Below are 16,305 nucleotides of genomic sequence, written 5' to 3'. Positions count from 1 at the left end.
ATTTGCCTCCTCTTTCTCTTTTAATTTCCTTCCAAAACATCTTTTTATTACTTTCAAAATTTTGTCCCATTTCACATCTGCTCTCCCTTTATCTTATGTTTAACTTCCCTTTTCTTTACTTTGTACCTCTCATACGATTCCCTTGTCCTAATTTGTAGCCAATCTATGAATGCCTGCTTCTTCTCTTCTACACATTTCTTTGCTTCCTCATCCCACCACTCACTACCTTTCCTTATATTTCCTCCCACCCTCCTTGTTCCACACACCATCTTTGCACACCTTATGACTCCCTCCTTGAACCATCCCCATTCCTCCACTCCTAGATTTATCAGCAAATCACAATTCTGCTGAGGGTTTGCAAACATATGAGATATGCTCCGCCTAGCCGGTCCAACAGTTGCTTACGCGCTGCCGTGCTGAACGGTCGTAAAGATTGTTTACTTTGTCGCACGTATATTTCAACCATATCCCTGCTTACTAGTGCTTGACCTGGCATTCGAGTGTTTACGACGCTCAATTTGCAATATGATAATAGCGTTTACGACGCTTATTTTATCATCTAATAAGCGTTTACGACGCTCATTTTATCATCTAATCAGCGTTTACGACGCTCATTTTATCATCTAATAAGCATTTACGACGCTCTCATTTTGAGTTTTAACGAAACTCACTAGATTATCAGGTAATTACGACAACGTGCATACGACTCCGTCGGTCACAACCGCCATGTCGTCTTCCGACGAAACACATACCCATACAAGCAGGAAGTCGGGCGCCTCCTCTCACGGAGGAGAAGCAAGCCAACATTCTCGCAAATACAAGCATAAATCAAGCAGGTCAAGCAACAGTACTTCCCATCGGGATAGAAATACTTGCGTTGGCGCTATGCATCGAAGTCTAGAAGACATGGCAACCCCCCTCCCCCGCCCCCCGACAGCTCCATGTCACGTACTGCTTTCCAAGAACATGACGACTCCTCAGCCCCTTGGCACACAGTACTGCAAGCCATCTCTGAACTGAGGAGTGATATGGATCAACTAAAAGCGGAGAGGCGGCAAGATGTTTCGCAGAGGCAGGAAACCCACAACGATGCCAGACCGGGCACTAGTTCAACCAGGAAGGAAGCAGGGCCTGTTACGCCCTCTCCAGGTAAATTTTCGGGTTTTATCTCCGACGGATGCAGCAGTGAAGAAGGTGAGTTGCATGAAGATTTCCCCATTGGCAGTATTTTGATGCAGTCCTCTAAGGTTTTCGGCCCAGTTGAAGAAGTCTCCGGAGATGTTGCCAAAAATGTGGCGGACATGGTCAATCAAATATTTGACCACGGCATGAGGGAGGACACCTATAAAGAAATTGCGGAGGACGAGAGTACCAAGAGGCCTGGTAATTGCCCTGCTTTATCCCCAGTTGAGTGCAATATGCAAATTTTGGAGGCACTAAAACAGGACGCTAAAAAAGCAGACGTACGCATGAAGGAAGTCAATAAAGATATAACTAAGGCAACTTCCATCATCATCAAGTCACTTTTGGTGCTTGACAAAGTGGCCCAGGATGAAGGTAACGCTGTGGTGGCCCATGAGGTGGGCATGATCAATGGTGCTCTGGCACTGTTAGGGCATGCCAACTACCGTAACAGGTTGGTTCGCCGTTTTAACATCAAACGGGAAATAAATCAAAAGTACTCACACCTATGCTCTGACAAAGTGCCCATGTCACGCTTTCTGTTTGGGGATGACCTCTCACAATCCGCAAGACAAATCGAAGAGGCGGAAAAACTCAAAAGCAAAATCACAGCCAAATCCCCCTTTCCATCCTGGAAGCCAGGCGCATGGAAGTTTGGAAGTGGGAAGACAAGAACCCAGTTTAAAGGACACACACGATTTCAACCCTATGGACAGCGGAGGCTAGGACATAGGGGAGACCAGAGGCCTTACTACGCTCGGCAGGCCTTGGATTAAAAAAAACTCCAAAGGCAGGAGACGCAGCACTCCCCGACAATAAACCAGGCAAGTACCAACTTTGTGGCAGGTTCCCTTCACAGATTTGTGCATGAGTGGCAAAAAATCACTAGTGATACATGTATTCTAGACATAGTCAAACATTGTCACCTGAATATTAATGTCAATGATATTGGTTCCCTGTGTTCTGGGAATGTGGAATATAACTTTAGCCTGGCGGAACAAATGATACTATCACAAGAAATTTCGAAATTATTGGAGCTTAAAGTTTTAAAAGAAACAAAGAGAAGGGCAGATCAGATCATTTCCCCTGTATTTCTGAAGAAGAAAAAAGATGGAGATTATAGGATGGTACTCAATTTAGAAAAATTAAACAACCATATTCCCTATATCCATTTCAAAATGAAGAACTTTGAACAAGCTATCAGACTAATAAATGAAGGGGACTATATGGCATCTGTGGATCTTAAACATGCCTACTACTCTATTAGAATAGCGGAAGAACAGCAAAAATTCCTTTGTTTTCAATGGTATGGCAAACTTTATCAGTTCACCTGTCTCCCAAATGGAATCTCAGAAGGACCCAGACTTTTTACCAAACTCATGAAACCTATCTTTGTTACTTTAAGAGAAAAAGGCTTTACCATCACCAGCTTTATTGATGACACTCTCATGTGCAGTGCTTCTCTTTCTGGATGCTATGATTGCATTAATTCTACCATTGAATTACTCACGAAAATGGGCTTCTGTATTAACGTTGCAAAATCTGTGCTAGAACCCACTAAAAGTATCGAATACCTTGGCAATGTCATTGACTTGGACAAAATTATTGTTACCTTACCAATATGTAGGAAAGAAAGAATTCTACTTGGATGTAAACAACTGATAGCTAAGACTAGTGACAAAATCAGAGAAGTAGCCAGGGTGATCGGGCTTCTAGTTGCTGCCTTCCCAGCTGTGGAACTTGGAAAGTTAAACTATTGTCACCTTGAATCGGCAAAGAGTACAGCATTGTGAAGGAGTTATGGGAACTTTGAGGATAAAATGTTGATCACCGACGAAATGGAAACTGACCTGACTTGGTGGATCAAACATGTTGAGACCCAACATAGGCGAATAATTCACCCAACTCCTGAAATTGTCTTATACTCAGATGCTTCAGACTTAGGTTGGGGTGGCTGCATAAATCATCGGTCAGTCAATGGAAGATGGACGTCAGAGGAAAAGAAGCTTCACATTAATACCCAGGAACTCATAGCTGTGCTCCTTACATTAAAATCTTTTGCAAATGAGGTCAGAGGAAAGCACATCAAAGTTTTTTGTGACAACACTACAGCAGTTAACTACATCAATGAAATGGGAGGCACTAAGTCGGTGGCATGTAACAATGTCTCCTCTGAAATTTGGAACTGGTGTCTAAACAATGATGCCTGGATCACATGTTCCTACATTCCCGGGAGTGATAATACTTTGGCTGATACAGTATCCAGGAACTTCAATGACAGACATGAATGGAAGTTGGATGAGAACATTTTTAAGAAATTAAGCATCATTTTTGGCACACCCAACATTGATCTATTTGCATCTAGGTTGAACAAACAAGTGCCTCAGTTTTGCTCCTGGAGGCCAGACCCAGAATCAAATTATTGTGATGCATTCAACCTTAATTGGGCAACATTAGGTCTCATCTACATTTTGCCCCCTTTCTCCCTGATCGCTAGATGCCTGCAGAAGTTAAGAGCAGAAGGGGCCAGAGGTTGGATGATAGTTCCATTTTGGACATCACAGCCCTGGATGGGAGCACTACTCAGGCTGCTCGTAGAAGATCCAAGAATCTTAATGAGGAGAAAGAAAGTGCTGGTGTGGCCCCTGTCGACGGAAGAACATCCCATCATGTCCCATACCAGATTGATGGCCTGTCTACTTTCAGGGAAAGCCTGCGAGAACGAGGCATATCTGAAAAAGGTACGGACCTTATCTTGGCATCATGGAAACCTGGAACTAGCAAACAATACAGATCACATATCAATAGGTGGGCACAATTTTGTCATAGATGGGACATCAATCCCACTACTCCCATTGTAACTGACGTCATAAACTTCTTAACAGAAACTTTCCACAGAGGTGTGGGTTACAACAGTATCAACACGGCGAGGGGGGCCCTATCCTCGCTGGGGATAGTTGTGGACGGATGCAGGGCAGGCAACCATCCCCTAGTCATCAGGTTAATGAGGGGAGTTTTCAACCTGAGGCCTTCAATGCCTAGATATAAGGACACCTGGGATGTCAAACCTGTATTAACAAAACTGAAACAGTTGGAACCCTTACAGTCTCTCCCACTGAAAGAACTTACACTCAAACTAGTAATGCTGATGGCACTTACACAAGCTGCCAGAGTTCAGACCCTACACTTACTAGTACTCAAGAATATAAGCATAAAGGAAGAAGCTATTTCAGTCTGGTTAGGGGACAACATTAAACAATGTCACCCTGGATTTAACATTCACTCTGTGAAGTTCTTTCCCTACACTAAGGACGAAAGTGTGTGTGTGTGCAGGACTTTGAGCACATATCTGGAAAAAACGGAACACCTCCGAGACGAGACAGGGAAGAAGGATGGAAGACTCCTCATAAGCTTCATCAAACCGCACAAACCAGTATCAAGACACAATTGCAAGATGGATCAAGCATGTACTTACTATCTCTGGAATTGACTCTACCAAATACACAGCAACCAGTGTCCGCTCGGCTGCTGCCTCTCAAGCTAGATCCATGTCTGTACCTATACGCCACATCATGTCCAAGGCTGGATGGTCAAGAGAATTCGACCTTTGCCAAACACTACAACAAGGAAATTGTACAGGAGGGAGACCCATTCCAAGATACAGTACTGGATTAGCTTGGGCACACTGAATTTGAAATGGAAGAATTATGGAACAGCCCCAACTTCACCTGCCGAAGAACTTCTGAGGCATGACACCCACATGTCTTCAAAACCTCATATGTTTGCGAACCCTCAGCAGAATTGTGATTTGCTTATATAAAATTACTGAAGTACATGAGACTTACCGTAGGTTAGTTGAGATGTGCTTCAGGTTTTATGAAGCAAATCAATTCTGCTGAAGGGTAAGCATTCATATGCCCTCCTCTCCTCCCCTTACACATAACCAACTGGGAAGCTCTTCATCACAAAATAATCAAGTTCCAGGTTATCATGTGGGTGCTCGTATTATTCAAAGACTGTTGGACTGGCTGGGCGGAGCATATCTCATATGAATGCTTACCATTCAGCAGAATTGATGTGCTTCATAAAACCAGAAGCACATCTCAACTAACCCACAGTAAGTCTCATGTACTTCAGTAATTCTACTCTATCCTTTACTCCCTCCCACTCCTCTCTCAGCTTCTTCTTATACTCATTCTGTAAATGTTCTAGCCTTTCTGGGTGGTTAATCAAAATCTCAAGACCTTTCTAAAAGTCTATTACAAAAAAGATTACACTGGCAGACCTTCCTTGTCTGCTTTCCTACCACCTCAAAGACTGACAGCTCTCGCCTATGTCGGGTGGTGTACATCTGCAAAGTTCCTGCATCAGCAATAATGAATGGTGCACGGTATCTAATATTACTACATTTATTACAGTGATACAAGTCTTGGATACTATTTTATTTTACAATGGTTAGAATGTTTAGTTATTTCTGCTTATAAATATATTATGGTTATCAATCTAGGTTACATAGTATATTGGATATGGGTAAAAGGTGTTCTTAGGAATCAGGGGTACTTCACGGTTTGGTCACGTGAAGGAAGAGGTTGGTGGTGCGTGTGTATGTATGTTCGTATGTGTGTTGCTGTGTAGTTTTCCATTGTGTTGTAATCTGTGAGAATATGGTTACATAATACCTCCCTCCCGGCAAGAGGTGACTCCTGTCACCTGGAATAAGGAGCGGCGAGGGGGCTTGTTAAATTTTCATACATAGATATATACATATATATAGATATGGCGAGTATGACGTGATACCTGTTTTGAACCTTAATAGGTGTTGAGGGGGGGGGTTAAATTGTCATTGTTTGTTGGGTGTGGTTTAATAGGTATCATGGCATTCTCATTGTTCATTTTTTTTTTTGTACACTCGGTTTCACCACTTTACACTTCTCTCTTTTCTGGGAGATCATTATGTGTCAGTTCTGTGACTGGATTTTGTCTATTGTCACTGGTGAATAAAAGGGGTCATTTCTGTGAGTTGCACTCTTGGGTCATCAAGGAGTAAAAGGGTTCTTCCCTTTAGTTAAGATATTGGGAAGTAGTTTTCTGGGTTATGATTCATTTCTGGGAGTCGAATAATTGGAGTGGTAATAAGGTCAAATGTATGAAAGGTTCTAACATCCTTTGATGGGTTATTATCGTAAAGTTACGTATGGATTATAATCTTATGGTTAAGGTATATGTATATGGGGTTCAGGTCTTCTAGCCGGTGCGTTTTAATGCACAAACATATACCAATTTACAAATGAGTAGGAGCAGGACTAGAAGGGCGAAGGAACTGAGGGATATAGCGATTGATGGGAGTGTGGGGGTGATGAATTGCAGCGTGTCAATTATATTTGATTGGGTGGTGCTTAGTAGAGCTACATAGTCCTGTGGGTTTAAGGAAATGGAAAGAGGTTTGGGGGAGTTTAGGGGTATTGGAAGGGGTTCAATGGGGTCGAGGACGGAGGTGAGGTTATATCGAAGGATCTTGTGGTGGTGGTTGGGTTGAAATCTTGTGTTTTCAAAGAAGATTTCGCATGAGTCGGGAATTGAGACAGGTCCACAGATTTGGTTTTTGCCAAGATGAGGGGTTTTCTTTACAAATTACAGAAACGAGTGTGGTTCGTGGGAAGAATAGGAAGTATTTTGTATTAATGTGTACGTGAAGGAGTTTGTTGGGGTTGATTTCTTTGTATGTGCAACTGTCTAGGGTGCTGGAGTTCAATGTTACAATTTTATTCATACAGGTTAATTCTGTGGTACAGTAGAAACTGAAAAGGTATGCAGGGCAAATGTGGAATTTAGAGACAGTTGATTTGCAAATGGCGAGATCAGAAGAGGAGGTATATGAATACCATTGGCCATCTTCAGATTTGATGACTGTTGTGGGTTCCACATCAAGAGTGATAGTTGAGTTATTGTAGGTTTATGGGAATGGTATTATATTCCAACCTGTGAATCTTTTTTGTGGGTCGAGGGGGATGTGTGCGTAGATTGCATTTGTGCCTAGTGTTGTTTCAATGAGAGGGTAGTATAGGTCTAATTGTTCGGCGGGGAAAATGCTTTTTAGGTGGAGGTTTCTTAAGGCGCTGGAGAGTGCAGTTTTTAGTTTGCCTTTGGGGAGGAGGTTTGAGGTGGCCTTGTTGGCGGCTGCATCGACGATGTTGAGTGTAAGTAAATGGTAGTAGTGTCTGACCATACCTATGTGGTCGCTTATGGTTTTTATTTGTTCAATGTAGTATATGATCATTTCTAGTTCGTGGAGGTGGTTGGATTGATTAAGGGAATATTCGTGGAGTCTGGAGAAACGGTCAAGTAGTAAGTTTACGTATCCTGCTAAGTATTTAGAATTTTGGGAGTTTAGAAGAACAAGTTTTCCCATCTTATTTAGCTTGGAGGCCATTTTGTCTATTGTGAGGTGAACATTGGTTATATCTTCTTCAGTTGCAATGCCAAATAGGGATTTAGAAAGGGAGCCCATGAAGTTCATGAGTCCTCTTTTATGTCTGAAGGAGGCATGGTGGAGTTCTGAGTTATGAGTTGATGTCATGTCACTCCGTTCAATTGTGGAGAGTTGGAGGAGTAATGTGTTTAGCTTGGTGGAGATTAAGTCGAACATGTTGTCTCTTGATTTTGAGGAGTTAGACATGGGATCGGGGTGTTTAAAGGTAGTATGGAAGTGGTCTGATATGGTATTGGTTAGTTTACGTATTGACTCTAGATCTGAATGTATTCTCGCGATGTCAAATTCCATTTTAACTGTTATTGTGTCTCTGATTACCATTACCTGACCTGCAGGGGCGACTATCGCTCCTGGAATCATCCTCGGTTGTTCAGTGCCGGAAAGGGCTGCGATGAGGCTTACTACGAGGATGAGAGGTAGGATTGGCCTGGAAGTTGGGGAGTGGGGTTAGGTATCTTATCTCCAGATGTTTTTTGTTTTGTTTTGTTTTGTTCATGATATTTCTCATTATGGGTATGATTTGGGTATGATTCAGCCAGGTGAGCACGATCCTGAAGGAAGTGAAGAGAGATTATATAGTTGGGGAAAGGTTTGATGGATAGGGATCGTGATCACTTCCCACTCAGATGAGCATGACGTCCTGCTCTCTAAGGTGGGGGGGAGAATCTGGGCTGGTGTAGTGAGTTAGCGCTTGGAGCGTAGTGTCATGTGAAAGGTGGGGGGTTGAGGATTCGTGGTTGTGGGTGGAGGTTGGTTTGGTAGGAATCTATGCCTGTCTAGGATGGAGGTTACGTCGAGGTTTGATTTTATTTGTTTTAGTTTTTCTCCGTGTGCTGTGATGAGGGTGTCATCTGATGGGTCAATAAGGTGGTAGTTGTTATTACTTAGCGTTTCTGCTACTACCAGGGGGCCGAAGAACTTTGGTTTAAGTTTGTTAGATCTGTTGTGTTGTTTAAGCATGACAACATCACCTGGGGTGAGAGACAAGGATCGAGAGTATTTATGTTGTTTGGTTTTTGTCTTTTGTTTTTCTTGTTCTAGGTTCTTTTTGACTTCTTTGTGGATCAAGTGCATGGCAAGTTCTACGCGTTTTGCGTAATCTTCTATGGTGTAGAGGGGGGGAGGGTTTTTTTCAAGTATGTCATAAGGCATACGGAGGGGTTGGCCAAAGAGTACGAAGTGAGGGGAGTTCTTCGTTGCTGAGTTTATAGAGCCATTTATGCTGGCTTGTACTTGTGGGAGCCAGTCTTCCCATGTGTCACAAAGGCATTCTTGCAGGGGGCAGAGGACTTCGAGGATCATTCTGTTTGTTCTCTCTACTAGTCCGTTTCCTTGTGGGTGATACGCTGTGGCGTATAATCTGTTGATGTGGTATAATTTGGCTATGTTTTGGAGGACTGCGTTCATGAATTCGGATCCGTTATCCGAAAGGATTTGACGAGGAATGTTATACTTACAGAACACATGGTCGACTAAGGCTTGGGCCACTGTTTCTGCCGATTTGTCTGGCAGGGGGACTAGTATTGTATACTTTGAGAAGTAATCTACTGCAGTAAGGATGTATTGGGAACCTTGGCGGCTTGGAAGTAGTTTTAAAAGATCAATGCCCATAGTATCCCATGGTTCTGAAGGAAGGGGTACTTCTCCAATTTGGAGTGGTTTCGGGTCTGGTCCACGAAGTTGGCTACATGTGATGCAGTCTTCGATGTGACGGTTGATGTCGGTGGCCATCTTGGGCCAGTAGTATGCCCGTTTGGTGTTTGCAAGACATTTTTCTTTGCCTGGGTGGCCTGCAATGGGGCTATTGTGTACCATTAGGAGGATTCTTGGAATTAAAGAATTAGGGATTATTGTTTGGGTTGGGATAGTAGTGCCTCTTTTAAGAATTCCATCCTTTAGGTGTAATTCTCGGACGGGTACAGGGGGGTGGGTTTGTAAGGTGGTTCCCATTTCTAGGTGACGGATTACCTGTGACCAAGTCGGGTCTTTTCTCTGTTCTTCTCGTAGTTCCTGGGGGGAAATATAATTGGTGGTAGGGACTGCTGCAATTAGGGGTTTGCGGCTAAGTGCGTCTGCAACGACATTAGCTTTTCCTTTAGTGTAGACTATTTCAGGGGTGTATTCCAATATGGTTAAATGCCATCTTGCTATCTTACCTTGTAAGGTCTTTCCCTTGAAAAATTCTGTTAAAGATTGGTGGTCTGTCAAGACTGTGATTTTGTGACCCAGAATGAGTTCTCGGAAATGTTTTAGAGCCCAGACTACTGCTAGAGCTTCCAAGTGGGTGGTGGAGTAGTTACGCTCTGCAGGGCTCAATACGCGGCTTGCGTACGCTATCGCTCTATGTTTCCCATTTGAGTCTATTTGCTGTAGGACTGCGCCTATCCCTAGGGTGGATGCATCCGTATACAGGAAAAATTCCTGCTTAAAGTTCGGGAAGGCGAGTATGGGGGCCTTTGCAATGCCGTCTTTATTTTGTCGAAACATTCTTGTTCCTCAGAGTTCCATTTGAAAGGTAGGTTCTTACGTGTAAATTTGGTAAGTGGAGTAGCTAGGTCAGCAAAATTTCTGATAAACTGTCTATAATATGCGGCCATGCCAACAAAAGAACGGAGTTGATTCTCGTTCTTCGGGGTGGGGAATTCAGCAATGGCTCTGATTTTGTTTGGGTTTGTGTGGATTCCATCTTTGTTTACAGTAAGGCCAAGAAAGGTGATCTTTTCTAGGAATGAGCACTTATTAAGTTGGATTTTGAGTCCAGCTTCTTTGATGGTTCGTAAGACGTACCCAAGGGTGTCTAGGTGGTCTTCTACCGTATGGGAAAAAATTATCAGGTCGTCTAGATAGACGAAAAGGGACTTGCCTAGTTTGTCTTTGAAAAGGCTATTCATAAGTCTTTGTAATGTACTAGGGGCATTTTTTAGTCCGAAGGGCATTCGATTAAATTCGAAATGACCTTTGTCAGTACTGAAGGCTGTGACTTCTTTTGACTCTTCTTCTAGTTCAATCTGCCAAAAGGCGGATTTGAGGTCTAAAGTTGAGAAAACCATGTTTCCTTGTCCCAGGGATTGGAGGACATCTGCCATGACAGGCATAGGCATACGGTCTGGGGTGGTGTTGATGTTAACTTTACGGAAATCTATGACCGGTCTAAAGGATCCATCCTTTTTAGGAACTAGAAAAAGTGGGGAGTTCCAAGGGGATTGAGAATGTCTGATGACACCTTGTTCCAGCATGTCGTCTATGTTTTGTGATACCAATTCCTTTTTGCTTTGAGGAATTCTGTAAGCTGGTATGAAAATGGGGTGTGTGTGGAGTGGTATGTGTATATGGTGTTTAACCAAAGAAGTCTTTCGTAATGGTTCATCGTTTATGGCGATTGCCTCACGACGGGATTGAAGGATGTTCCTAAGATTGGTCCTGGCTTGTTGGAAATCTATAATTGGGATATCTTCTGGGGGGATCGGAGTGGGGTTTGGTTTGGTGATGATGGTGTTGATTGGAGTGGTGTGTGTTTCTTGAATGGGGTCTATGTATAATTTGGCTGTTCCTAATTGTGTGTGCTTGTTTAGCTTAACTGGGGTATGTGAGATGTTCTCTACTAAGATAATTGCCTCTTTGTTCTCTCTAACTGTATCCCAAACAGCAGGCATATGGAAAAAAAAATTCTTACAGGTATTGGGAGACACAATTATATCTTGGCCTGGAAGTGCACCAGGTATTATTGCTGAGATAAGCATACTTTCCCCTGGGGTGATTGTAAGTTTGCCTTTGTTGAGAATTAGGTGGTGTGGTGTTGTCCGACTTGGCATGTAGGTGTGGTTGGGGAAAGGTGTCGTAATGTTGGTGGTATTGCCTGATATCGAGTCAGGGATTCGCGGAGGCATTCTGCGTTCAGGGTCAGCAAAAGCCGAGTTGGGCAAGCTTGGGTGCAGGCAGGATGTTGTGACACTCCGGGAGGGTGATGTGGGGGGTAGTGGTGGATACTGAGGGTGTTCACCTGAGCGCCTAGAAGCGTCGGGATAGGTGAGGGGGGGATTTCTATGTCACCTAACTTGAGCATAGCGGGGTTTGTATGTATAGAGATTTTGTGGTTGGCTAAGAATTCCAATCCTAAAATGCCATCACATTCAAGGGTCCAGTTTTTGACTACGTAGAAGGTAGTGGGTGGGAATGGGTTATTATCAATGGTTATGGGGGTGGTTATGGTTGAGGTGAAGTTTAGGTGTGTGCCACTTATCATGGTTCCCATGAGGTGTGGTTTGTCGGTAGGGTAGGAATCACCTAATTGTGTACATATAGACTGTGAAAGTATGTTTATCTTCGTGCCTGTATCTATTAGGAATGTACAATGGATATTCCCTATTGTGCCTGTGAAACATAGGGCTTCTGGTTTAGCTATGGTTGATGTTATGTTTTTTTCTTGTGGGAGGCTTGTATGGATTCCCCCAACTGCCTGTTTTGATTCCTGTTGAAGGATGTGGGGCGTTCCTGTTGTGAACGTAGTGTTGGGTTTTGGGTACGGCACTCGTTGTCGGAGTGGGAGTATGTGTTATGAACTGAGCATGGTTTGTTCTGGTTGTGATGGGTAGGTTTAGGGATAGATTGGCGGTTTTGTTGGTGGCAGTCTCTATCTGAATGGCTATAAGAGTTATGAAAAGTACAGTAAGTCTGACTTTGGTTGTTAGGTGATCTTTGGGGCCTTGCCTGATTATTTCCCATGCTAGCTGACTGGGTGTAGGGTCTTTGGGCTTTGCATTCTGCGTCTGAATGGGATGTTGTGTTATGAAGAGAACACATCGTACTTTGTCTAGGGCGTTGTCTGCAATCCCAGGTGTTGTGATAATTTGATTTGTGGATATTGCACCAAATGGGGCTGAGGTTATTTATAGGGACTCTTGGGTTGCGGGGGTAAGGGGGGATTGGAGTGTTGTTTATGGAGGATATTGTGTTTATTCTGGCCGGTTGAGCATTGCTGAATCTATCAATTCCACATTTGTCTGTAATGTCAAGGATGTATTTGGATGGAGTGGTGTCATTTATGTCAATGTCAACTCGCTGGGCCTCTCTTTCACACTTGATGGGGAGGGCCATGAAAAACATAGCAAGTTCAAGTAGGTTAGCTACATCTTCTCCTTTGACATAGTTCACACCTTGGTTATTCTGTGATACCCATGGGGAGGGGTTATTGAGTGAAGCTCTGATTGTCTTTGAGACTTCGGCTACCTGTGCCACGATAGAGTGGAAGGAGGAGGAGGGTGGGGGGTTGCGCATGAATTCCAGGAATTTGAATAGAAAATGAAAATTATTTTGAGGTCTGTCGCTGAAAATTTTCTGAAGTTCTGTGCAATATTGTGTGTATGTGATGTTAGATTCTAGCTTAGATTTTAGGAGACGGGAGAGATCTTTGTAGTCATACCTTGGCTGGATGTGGGTATTGAGTATAGTTATTTTGTGTTTGTCTTGGGTAATATTATTGTTAGCAAAATGGACTTTGCATGCTGCGATGTAGTCAGTGATGGTGATGCCACTTGCTTTCGAAAAAGTGGGGATATCAGGATTTGTGGTTGAGAGGGTATAGTGGTTATGGATTTAGGTAGGGGGGTTTGGAGGGGGGGAGTTTGGTCTAGGAGGATGGGTGGGCGTCTGTGGGGTACTGGGTTGGTTATTGGCCTGGGATGTAGATGGATTCATATGGCTTTGATTTGCCGGTGGGGCGGTATTGTTAGTATGGGGGGAGTCGGGGGGGGGGGTTACAACTTCCTGTGCTCCGTCGGAGTTATCCATGTTCATAAAGCTATGATCTACTGATTCGACTAGGTTCCTAGCCGCAGAACGTGATCGGGTATTGTGTGACATCGTTACTATTTTCGTACATGTAATCAATCATGAAAGAAAGACAATATACAAATATATATGAACAAGGAAAAAAAAAAGGTATATTACTTGTTCATGGTTCCGAAGGTGGTTCTATAGAGCAAGGGGTAGATTGTTGGTTTGTGCTGTTGATGAAGTTCAACCTAAAATGTTATTCTATAATTAGTTTTATGTATATATATAATCTTTTGCTTGCTCACTTTCAAAGAAAATTGAAATCCGAGATGAAGTATTCAGAGAATATAAGAATATGCATACACATACATGTATTTGTATATATATATATATATATATATATATATATATGTAGCTAAAAAGGACAAAAGCATTGTTTTATATGTATGACTGGAAGAGTTACTTGCACAGCAGACCGTTGAATCAGCTAGGTGGTCTTGGGATGATGTAGAGAGCCGGGTGTGTAGTAGTACCCGTAGGAGGGGGGGGGAGGTGCCAAAGGGGATGGTAACAGGGGTGATCTGTCAGTTAGATGGGAGACCCTGACTTCCTGCTCTGTTGATTTGGCACCGCAGTGAATATCTTTACTGGGATGAGTCGTGGCGACGATGGTTCGCACGTCTATTGTTCGTTGTAGCGGGGTTAATTGTGACAGGTCACAATTGTGCTGAGTTGTTGGGTAGCGGCAACTTATGCACTTGGGTTATGGCCACCCGTTACTAGCGAACTACAACTTAATTGTAGTGTTTCGAAAAGTACACAAGGTCACTTGTTCCTGGAACACTCGAATTACTCGACGAGTAATGTAGGTATGCGTGTCACATTCGTTGGCACTTTGTCTATACGTGTCACATATTTTGGGGGGTGGGTGGCGCTTCCACCAGTGTAAATGTTCTAGCCTTTCTGAGTGGTTAATCAAAATCTCAAGACCTTTCTAAAAGTCTATTACAAAAAAGATTACACAGGCAGACCTTCCTTGTCTGCTTTCCTACCACCTCAAAGACTGACAGCTCTCGCCTCTGTCAGGTGGTGTACATCTGCAAAGTTCCTGCATCAGCAATAATGAATGGTGCACGGTATCTAATATTACTACATTTATTACAGTGATACAAGTCTTGGATACTATTTTATTTTACAATGGTTAGAATGTTTAGTTATTTCTGCTTATAAATATATTATGGTTATTAATCTAGGTTACATAGTATATTGGATATGGGTAAAAGGTGTTCTTAGGAATCGGGTACTTCACGGTTTGGTCATGTGAAGGAAGAGGTTGGTGGTGTGTGTGTGTGTATGTATGTTCGTATGTGTGTTGCTGTGTAGTTTTCCATTGTGTTGTAATCTGTGAGATTATGGTTACAATTCTCCTTTTTTATTCTCATTTAAGCAGTTCACTCAAAGCACCTCCCTACCTTCTGCCCTTTTCCTTTCTCCACTCTCAATTTACCTTCCACCAGAAAATGATCTGATATTCCCCAACTCTCTCCCCTTAGAACATGTACATCCTTAACTCTTCCTACCATACTCCTGGTCACCACTATATAGTCCATTAATGCTCTATCTGCCACCCTTCCATCCACCACCCTCTCCCATATGTACTTATGCTTGACTTTCTTCCCAAACACTGTATTTGCTATCATTAACTCTCTTTCAAGACACATCTCCACCATCAATTCTCCACTATGATTTTAACCTGGAACTCCATACTTCCCAATCACTCCGTCTATTGGTTCATTTCCTACCCTAGCATTTAGGTCTCCCAATACAACTACAATGACATTTCTCCCTAATCCCTCTATGCACTCATTTATATCTACCCAAAAAGCCTCCCTCTCTACGCTCTTCTCACTGCCAGGCCCATATGCACTTATAAAAACCCACATCTCCCTTCCCAGCTTCACCTTCATCCACATCAACCTTGATGAAACCTCCTTCCACTCCACTACCCGCTTACTTATCTCTTCACTTACTAGTATAGCCACCCCTTCTCTCCCTCATCCCCTCTTCACTTCTGAGTACCTCCCAGCTACACTCCCAAACTCACAATTGCCCTTTCCTTTCATTTTAGATTCACTCAAAGCCAGCACATCCATCTTTCTTCTCACAAACATACTGCCTATCTCTTCCTTTTTACTCTCATCTGTACCACATCCACGCACATTAAAAGGGTACTGGTTGGAAAACTCCCAGACCCTCTTATGCCTTTACTTCTTTTTTTAGGAATGTCTCCTTTTGGTGCTACAGGTAGTAGGACTCCTAATCCCATCCACCCCCCCCCCCCCGGTCTCGTTTTTGTCGCCTTTTACAACTCAAGTGGAAAGACTTGGTGGTAGCATTCTCTTCCCCCACCACAGGGTAGGCAAAAAAAGGAAATGAATATTCAGAGAAATGGTACAGGACAGTAACAAGGGGTTGGGGGACAGCATAACTGAGGGATAGTCATAGTACAAAAGTGTCATCATTTCTCTATGAACAGAGTTTTCCTCTTATCACAGACAAAATGATGTGTGGCTCTGGTCCATAGGGTCACCCCATATAGACCGTAAAGTATCAACTGCATGCTACTTTGCTACAATAACATGCAGCCAACACACTTTTGTTGTCCTTGTGAAGTGAGAAAACCCCCTTTAAATGGCAAATTATCATACTAGCTACTGGATTGAGAAACTGTTCAAATCACGGCCGAGTTTTGATACATCAACTCAAACACAGAGGCTAATACATGACACCTCCCAGGGCTCCCTTGAATATCATACTTAAAAAGTTAGTGCCTCTATCACTTTGTACTTCCCAAGGCATAT

The 16,305-nt window shown here is 43.0% G+C and overlaps 2 protein-coding genes and 1 pseudogene across 9 annotated transcripts in view; all 3 read left to right on the top strand.

Moving 5' to 3' along the window:
- Window positions 1-16,305, top strand: part of LOC143039346 (cell adhesion molecule Dscam1-like) — a 283,763-nt gene that overhangs the window by 227,993 nt on the left and 39,465 nt on the right. The window lies entirely within an intron of this gene.
- On the top strand, window positions 1,111-2,018 carry LOC143039747 (uncharacterized). Its single transcript, XM_076210008.1, has one exon. It carries the CDS (start codon window positions 1,233-1,235, stop codon window positions 1,956-1,958), a length of 726 nt encoding a protein of 241 aa, XP_076066123.1. The 5' UTR covers window positions 1,111-1,232; the 3' UTR covers window positions 1,959-2,018.
- On the top strand, window positions 3,602-5,324 carry LOC143039677 (uncharacterized; annotated as a pseudogene).

This window comes from Oratosquilla oratoria, chromosome 1 (assembly GCF_046742065.1).
Source record: "Oratosquilla oratoria isolate Oo_2021 chromosome 1, ASM4674206v1, whole genome shotgun sequence".
NCBI lineage: Eukaryota > Metazoa > Arthropoda > Malacostraca > Stomatopoda > Squillidae > Oratosquilla > Oratosquilla oratoria.
The sequence above is the reverse complement of the archived record's forward strand: the minus strand, read 5'-3'. Positions and strand labels throughout refer to the sequence as shown.